Source organism: Microtus ochrogaster, chromosome X (assembly GCF_000317375.1).
Source record: "Microtus ochrogaster isolate Prairie Vole_2 chromosome X, MicOch1.0, whole genome shotgun sequence".
In the NCBI taxonomy this organism is placed as follows: Eukaryota; Metazoa; Chordata; class Mammalia; order Rodentia; family Cricetidae; genus Microtus; species Microtus ochrogaster.
In genome coordinates this window covers 58730390-58738030 of record NC_022026.1, presented here as the reverse complement: position 1 = coordinate 58738030, position 7641 = coordinate 58730390, and the positions used below count along the sequence as shown (strand labels likewise).

Below are 7641 nucleotides of genomic sequence, written 5' to 3'. Positions count from 1 at the left end.
CACACACACACACACACACCATACATACAATAGCAATATGTTAAAAATTGTAGTGAGGTTTTTCAGAGCAATTTACAGTCTGAAAAGACTTTCACACAATATGGAGTAACTTGGAGCAGGGAACAGCCTGATCTCAACAGAATCATTGGGTCCTGAAAGGAATTTAGATTGCATTGAAGGCATAGGCAGAATAAGACAGTATTAACTATAATATTATGTTGCAAGTGGGCTTCTTATATAAATGATAAGGCCAAGGAACTTAGGTACCTTACCCACAAGCTTTAAGAACATGACCAGAGCCAGGTGACGATGGCACAAGCCTTTAATCCCAGCACTCAGGAGGCAGAGGTAGGTGGATCTTTGTGAGTTCAAGGCCAGCTTGATCTACAAGAGCTAGTTTTAAGAGGCTTAAAATTTCAGAGATTCAGTCCATTATCATCATGGCAGGACATGGCAGGCAGACATGGTGCTGGAGCTGAGAATCCTACATCTTGATCCAAAGGCAACAGAAGTAAACTGTCTCAATGAGCATGATTTGAACATATATGAGCCCTCAAAACCCACTTCCACAGTGACACACTTCCTCCAACAAGGCCACAGCGACTCCAAGAAGGCCACACTTCCAAATGGTGCCATTCCCTTTGAGGGCCATTTTCTTCCAAACCACCACAGTAAGTAAGATTGGTCACATCCAATTAGGGCATACACACATCCCTTTAAGGCAGGGTTCTCAACCTTCCTAATGCGGTGACTCTTTAATACAGTTCCTCATGTTGTAGTGACCCCGGCCACAAAATTATTTTCATTGCTAATTCATAACTGTAATTTTGCTACTGTTGTGAATCATAATGTAAATATCTTTGTTTTCCAAAGGTGTTAGGTGACCCCTGTGAAAGGGCCATTCAGACATTACTGTCATTACAGTCTGAGAAAAGTGCTTTAAGGTGTCCTGGTTAATCAGGAGAAATAAAACCTTTCATAACATTGCCACCTACTGGGCAAACAAGTTCAGTGCACCCATATCCAGTAATCTAATTAAGCTGTAACTCCATCTGCTTTGGATGTGCCAAGAATTTGTGGGGGAATGTGACCCTCATTATCGCAACAATCTATCTCTATATAAGATACTAAACAAAGAAGACACTAAACAAGTTGGGTGGTGGTGGCACATACCTTTGATCCCAGCACTCGGGAGGCAGAGGCAAGTTCTGTGTTCAAGGCCAGCCTGGTGTCCAGACCAAGTTCCAGGACAGTCAGAGTTGTTAGACAGAAATATCTTATTTCGCACCGCCTGATCGCCGCCATCATGGACACGAGTCGCGTGCAGCCCATCAAGCTCGCTAGGGTAACCAAAGTGCTGGGCAGGACCGGTTCGCAGGGACAGTGCACGCAGGTCCGTGTGGAATTTATGGATGACACCAGCCGTTCCATCATCCGAAATGTCAAAGGTCCCGTTCGAGAGGGAGACGTGCTCACCCTATTGGAGTCAGAAAGAGAGGCTCGGAGGTTGCGCTGACTGACCTTCCTGCTGGGTCCTGAGTATACACCACTTGGCCCATGATGACCTGCGACTATTAAATAAAACATTTGTATTGTTTTAAAAAAAAAGAAATATCTTATTTCAAAAATAAAAAAAACCTTTACAACAGGATCTTATGGAGGCATTTTCTCAATTTCAGGTAACTCTAGTCTTATGCCAGCACAGAGCTCTTGTCCCTTTGAAGTAGCAAGGCCTCTTGGAGCTGAGTCTGTTGCAGTAATTTAAAAATTTTACACTTCATTTATTTATGAGGTCATAAAGCAACTACTGAGAACTCAAGATCAACTTGATTGGGAGGCAGTGGCGAGGGGGAGGGATATGGGAGGCAGTGGCGGGGAAGAGACAGAAATCTTTAATAAATAAATAAATAAAAAGAAAGAAGCAAACAGCACTGAGATCTAGACTGGAGGACCAGTCTCAGTGCTTGCAAATTCTGTTTAGCTTTTAACACCCTCTGGAAGGGAGGAGGCTGAAGACTTGGAGAAGCTTTCACCCTGTCTCAGAGTTTTCAGTCCCTCTAGTAGTGAACTGCATGGCAAAAAAGGTGGCTCTAGAGGCTAGGCCATCTGCTGAGCTTCCTCTCAGGATTTTCAATCTCTGCAGTTGGCCCCAGGTAATGGAATCTGATCCCTGGCAGCACTGAAACTGGGGCTACATTCATGCCCTTCACTTCCTGATCTTCTGAGAACAACAACCCTGGCCTGCCTTCTCACTAAAGGCTGGCCAAAGCCGAAACTTTTTTTTAAAAATTAATTTACTATGTGTATGGTTGTTTTGCCTGCATGTATGTACCACAGACATACCTGGTGGCCACAGAGTCCAAAAGAGAGCATGGGATCTTCTATAAATGGAGTTACAGATGGTTGTGAGCAACCACGTAGGTACTAAGACTAGAATCCAGGACCTTTGGAAGGGCAGCTATTGCTCTTAACCACTGAACTATCTCTCCAGCCCCAGAAGCCAAATCTTTCAGTTCTTCACTCTCAAACCATTCTGATAGCTTTTTTTTTTAAAAGAACAGTCTCCTTGAGGTCCTGAAACCCAGTCTCACAGTCCTGAAGGAGCTAGAGATCCAGGTGCAGGAGGTGTTCCCTGCCCTAGGCTGAGGACAACAGCACTTTGTGGTTTCAGCAGCTATCTTTGACCTACTGGAACACTTTTCCCGTAGTTTCAGGCTCCAGGGCACAAGCACCATGACCTTGTGAAGTAGCCAGACCACACTAGCTTCCTGCTCCTCTCTCAGTTAAGCCCTTGGTGGAATCAAACCACACTGGCCAAGGGGCACTCGGAAAACCAGGGGGAAATCTCAGGCCAGGCTGCCTTCTCCACCATACACATGGCAGCCCCAAGCTGAGCAGGCCCACGAATGGTCATTTCCTCTCAACAACCCTGGCTGCCTTAGGGAAAAGCTTAGGTCCAAACCCTGGCTAGGGGCTTTGACTGGCAGTGAAGCTGGGCTGAAGTGATCCTCTTCAGCAGCTGCAGCCAGGAACCTCAGCACTTCTGTTAGGAAGAGCAGGGGGAGGGGCTAGCTCGTCTCCATAGGAGATCCCTGTAAGTGAGCAGTCTCAGGCTTTCAACTTCATAGAGGAAGAAGCTGCAGTTGCTAGTCTTTGCACACTGATCAATCATCCCTAAACACTCAGACTTCCAGGAAAGCTTTGCTATAACTCTCTTGAGCAAAGCCCATATGGGTAATGGCTTTGCCAATTTACCATGGGGCCAGTTGGTCTCAGAGTACTGGACAGGACATGCCTATGTCAAAATACACATTTGCCCAGAGCTTCCTCCTCTCCCTCCACCTGATCTTTGTAAAATTCTTTTGAAGTCTCAGAACTCTGTACAGCTTCCCTGGAGCTTTGTGAAGGCCATAATATCATAAAAGAGCCCAAGTCTCAATTCTTTTTTCCTGTCACCTACACTGAAAATGAAGCAATTTGATATCAATTACAAAGCAAAACCAAGGCCTTTCTTTTGGATCAGGAAAAAAAGAATGCCCATAGAAGCCCAGGAAGGTCATTTAGTGGTAGAGCACTTGCCTAGCATATAAGAGACCTTGGGTTCCATTTCCAACACAGAATTACGTTTTCTTTTTCTTTTCTTTTCTTCTTTTTTTCGTGGTTTTTTTAGACAAGGTTTCTCTGTGGCTTTGGAGCCTGTCCTGGAACTAACTCTGTAGACTAGGCTGGTCTCGAACTCAGAAAGACCTGCCTGCCTCTGCCTCCTGAGTGCTGGGATTAAAAGGCGTGCGCCACCACTGCCTGGCTACAGAATTATTCTTAACACACACACATAAAAACTAACCCAAGGGCTGTAGAGATGGCTCAGTGGTTAAGAGCATTGACTGCTCTTTCAGAGGTCCTGAGTTCAATTACATGATGGCTCGCAACCATCTGTAATGAGATCTGGTGCCCTCTTCTGGCCTGCAGGTGTACATGCAGGCAGAACGCTATAGGAACTTCAAAATTGATGTAGTTCTAGTGCCGAAGCGAGCATGATGTCTAGTTTCTAGTGAAATTGAAACGATACAGAGAAGATTAGCATGGCCCCTGCGCAAGGATAACACACAAATTCATGGAGTGTTCCATAATTTTGTTCTTTCAGGCCCTGGATCATATCAAACTCCCAGAACTTCAGCTTCAACATTAGCTGACAGTCATTGATGCTTTTATGTTAACTTCATTCTGTAATCATGTCTTTTTTATGTGCCCCTGTATGGTTTATTTCCATGATGTCTCAAAGTAAAAGCTTTAAGAAAAAAATCGACAGAGTCTATAGTTTAGAAGTTAGGAGAGTGTGCCTGCAAGGTGTCTTAGCAAGCAAAAGTGCTTGCCATACAAGCCTGGTGATCTAAGTTCAATCCGTGGGACCTATAATAAGAAGAGAGAACAAATTCCACAAAGTTGTCCTCTGACCTTCACTTCTGGACATGTATGTGCTTGCTCAGACTTGTACACACACACACACATACACACACACACACACACACACACAATAATAATAATAAGTCAACCTTGTATTCTGTTTCCTTTTTGGTTTTTCAAGACAGGGTTTCCCTGTGTAACAACTCTAGCTGTCCTCAAATTTGCTCTGTAGTCAGGACCACGAGGGGTGCATCCACCCACTGTGACGGTGGGACTGATCTAATGGGAGCTCACCAAGGTCAGCTGGACTGTGACTGATGGAGCATGTGATCAAACCAGACTCTCTGAATGTGGCTGATGGTGGAGGCTGACTGAGAAGCCAAGGACAATGGCACTGGGTTTTCATTCTACTGCATGGACGGGCTTTGTGGGAGCCTAGTCTGTTTGGATTCTCACCTTCCTGGAGCTGAGGGGAGCAGGATGGACCTTGGACTTCCCATAGGGTAGGGAAGCCTGACTGCTCCTTGGACTGGAGAGGGAGGGGAAGAGGGAGTGGGGGGAGGGGAGTGAAGTGGGAGGAGGGGGGGAGGTGGAAATTTTCAATACAAATTAAATAAATTAAAAAAAATAGAAAAAAGTTGATTTAGTACATTTTCCTTAGATAAAGGACATGTCAGATAGTAAACTGGTTAAGAATAGATATAAAACTTCATATTAGCTAAAAGGCTGAGACATGATAATGGACCAAGTGCTTTGAGCAGAATGCACCTGACACCAGTCCCTGTGGAATGCTCTTCTCCAGGCTTGGAATTGCCATTGCTGTCTTAAAATGAAAACAGTTGAACCCCTCACCTACGATCCTGTAAGTAAGCCCCAATTAAACCTATAGGTTTACCAAGCTAGATTTGGGTGAAAATGTTTCTCCAGTACGTTACATGGCTCCAGGGATGGACTTGACTGGGGCAGCAATGGAGTGAAGAAAACACAAACACAAACACACAGAAAAGCTGGAATCTGGTAGACCGGGCTCTCTGATGGAGGAACCATACATGGTATTCTAAGAAGCATGGCTTGCTTATTATATGAGAGAAGGTATTATTGCATCTAGATAAATAAGGATCCAGGATTTATGGAATATAGCTGAATGAAGAAGACAGAATTAGCTAATATCAGTAGGAGCAGTCTCTGTAGAGGTAGGAGTCTTCCGAATGTAAATATGGAACTGTGGAGAAAGCTATAGTGGACCAGGAAGAAAGAAGCCTTTGCCATTTCCCCAAGCGAGGCCATTTTCCCATGGACTTGAGGCATCGGGGTCCTTGACATGGCCATAGCTATGTCAACAGCACACATTCACTCAGGACTTCACACACGCAGGGCTTCCTCAGCTCCCTACAGTTTGTCCTTGTTCTTGTCTCCCCAGGAAAAGTTAATGCAAAACTTGGCACCCAGAGACATGACAATGATGAATTTGGGGAGGAACAGTTTCATTATCTCTGCTGTAGGTGAAGAGACATACAACTAACTGAAGCTAAGCCACCCCAGGGTGCAGGCAGCATCCATGGGAGCAATCCTAACATTGCTTGTTCCAGGAGTAGGCAATTACACTTACCTAGAGTTAACTGCACGTTTCTCTCCTGTCTGTAAGAAAGTATACTAGGAGAGGCAGGCAGATCTCTGTGAGTTTGAGGCCAGCCTGGTCTACAGAGCAAGTTCCAGAACAGCCAGGGCTACATAGTGAGACCATCTAAACAACAACAAAACAAACAAAAAATGAGGCTAGGAGGGTGGTGCATGTATTTAACTAGAGCATTCAGAAGACAGAGGCAGAGGCGGGTGGATTTCTGTGAGTTCAAGGCCAGCCTGGTTTACAGAGTGAGTTCTAGGCCATCCACATAGTAAGACCTTGTCTCAAGAAACAAAACAAAAAGAAGAAAGGGGATGGGACTGGAGAGATGCCTCAGCAGTTCAGAGGACCTGGCTTCAATTTCCAGCAGCCACATGGTGGCTCATAACTAACTGTTTAACTCTGGTTCCAGGAAATACCCTCTTCTGGCCTGCACACAAAACCCTCATACACATAAAATAAATATATAATTTTTAAAAGTATGCTGGATACTGGAGAAATGGCTCAGTGGCTAAGAGATCAAATCGCTCTTGAAGAGAGTCCCCAAGTACAATTTCCAGCACCCAATTGGATGACTCACCTGTAACACTAGCTCCAAGGAGATCTGATACCTCTGGCGTCCATGAGTACTTACTGGCACACACATCCACATAATTAAGAACAATAAAATAACTTAAAGTATGCCAAGTAGAGATTATTTATCTAGCTTGAGGCCCTTTCAGCAGCCAAATATGGTCAATGGCGAGGCAGAAGCCAGCTGTAGCATTGGCCTAAAGGCTGTCAAGTATGAGCCTTATAGACAGAAGATAAGAGTGTAGCCCTACAGCCCCCTGGCTTCAAGCTGTTCAAAGCAGTAAGAGTCAGCTCCACTTAGTTCCTCAGAGGTGGGAGACATATGGAGTCCCATGGCATATTCTAGGATGAGGCAAAAAGGCTCATGGAGAATGACTGTGCATAGTGTCTCTCATCAAACCATTAATTTACCTCTGATCTTTCGAGAAAATGATACAAGCAATGGAATCTTTTCATTCTGTATTGGATCTTGGTAAAATTTTTCTTAACTATTCCCTTAGCAGCTGATTATTGAGATCATTGGCACTTGCTTAGAATGGTAAGTATTGGGCCTTTAATAATCCTGACTGTCCTTTGTAAAATGGTGTAGGGAAAGTGATATATAACTCAGTAGATAAAGACTCCTATTGCCAAGCCTGATGACCTGAGTTCTAGCCCTGTAAACTACATGGCAGAAAGAGGAAATCAATTTCTGCAAGTTGTCTTCTGAAGCATGCACACACACACACAAATGTAATTTCATTACATAGATTATATATAATACTAACCTCTGAGTGTTTTACAGATTTAGAAACACATATGAAAAGCATGGGAGCAACACCCAAAGAAGTAGTATGGGAAATCATATGGGGTTATAAGGGTCAAGACACCTATAAAAATTTTAGAAGCTTTATGATGCAGATGATACCTACCATGATGAATGATAAAAATCCTACAAAAGCCTATGCCTAAGCCGGGCGGTGGTGGCGCACGCCTTTAATCCCAGCACCCAGCACTCGGGAGGCAGAGGCAGGCGGATCTCTGTGAGTTCGAGACCAGCC

The 7641-nt window shown here is 44.4% G+C and overlaps 1 protein-coding gene and 1 non-coding gene across 2 annotated transcripts; both read left to right on the top strand.

The window, feature by feature from the left end:
• The first annotated feature begins 1288 nt into the window (after positions 1-1288).
• LOC101982800 (40S ribosomal protein S28) lies at positions 1289-1612 on the top strand. The gene has a single exon (XM_005358924.2). It carries the CDS (start codon positions 1307-1309, stop codon positions 1514-1516), a length of 210 nt encoding a protein of 69 aa, XP_005358981.1. The 5' UTR covers positions 1289-1306; the 3' UTR covers positions 1517-1612.
• A 2416-nt stretch (positions 1613-4028) lies between these two features.
• Positions 4029-4134, top strand: LOC113457464. The gene has a single exon (XR_003378028.1). It is a non-coding gene; the product is annotated as a U6 spliceosomal RNA (small nuclear RNA).
• Positions 4135-7641: the final 3507 nt, after the last annotated feature.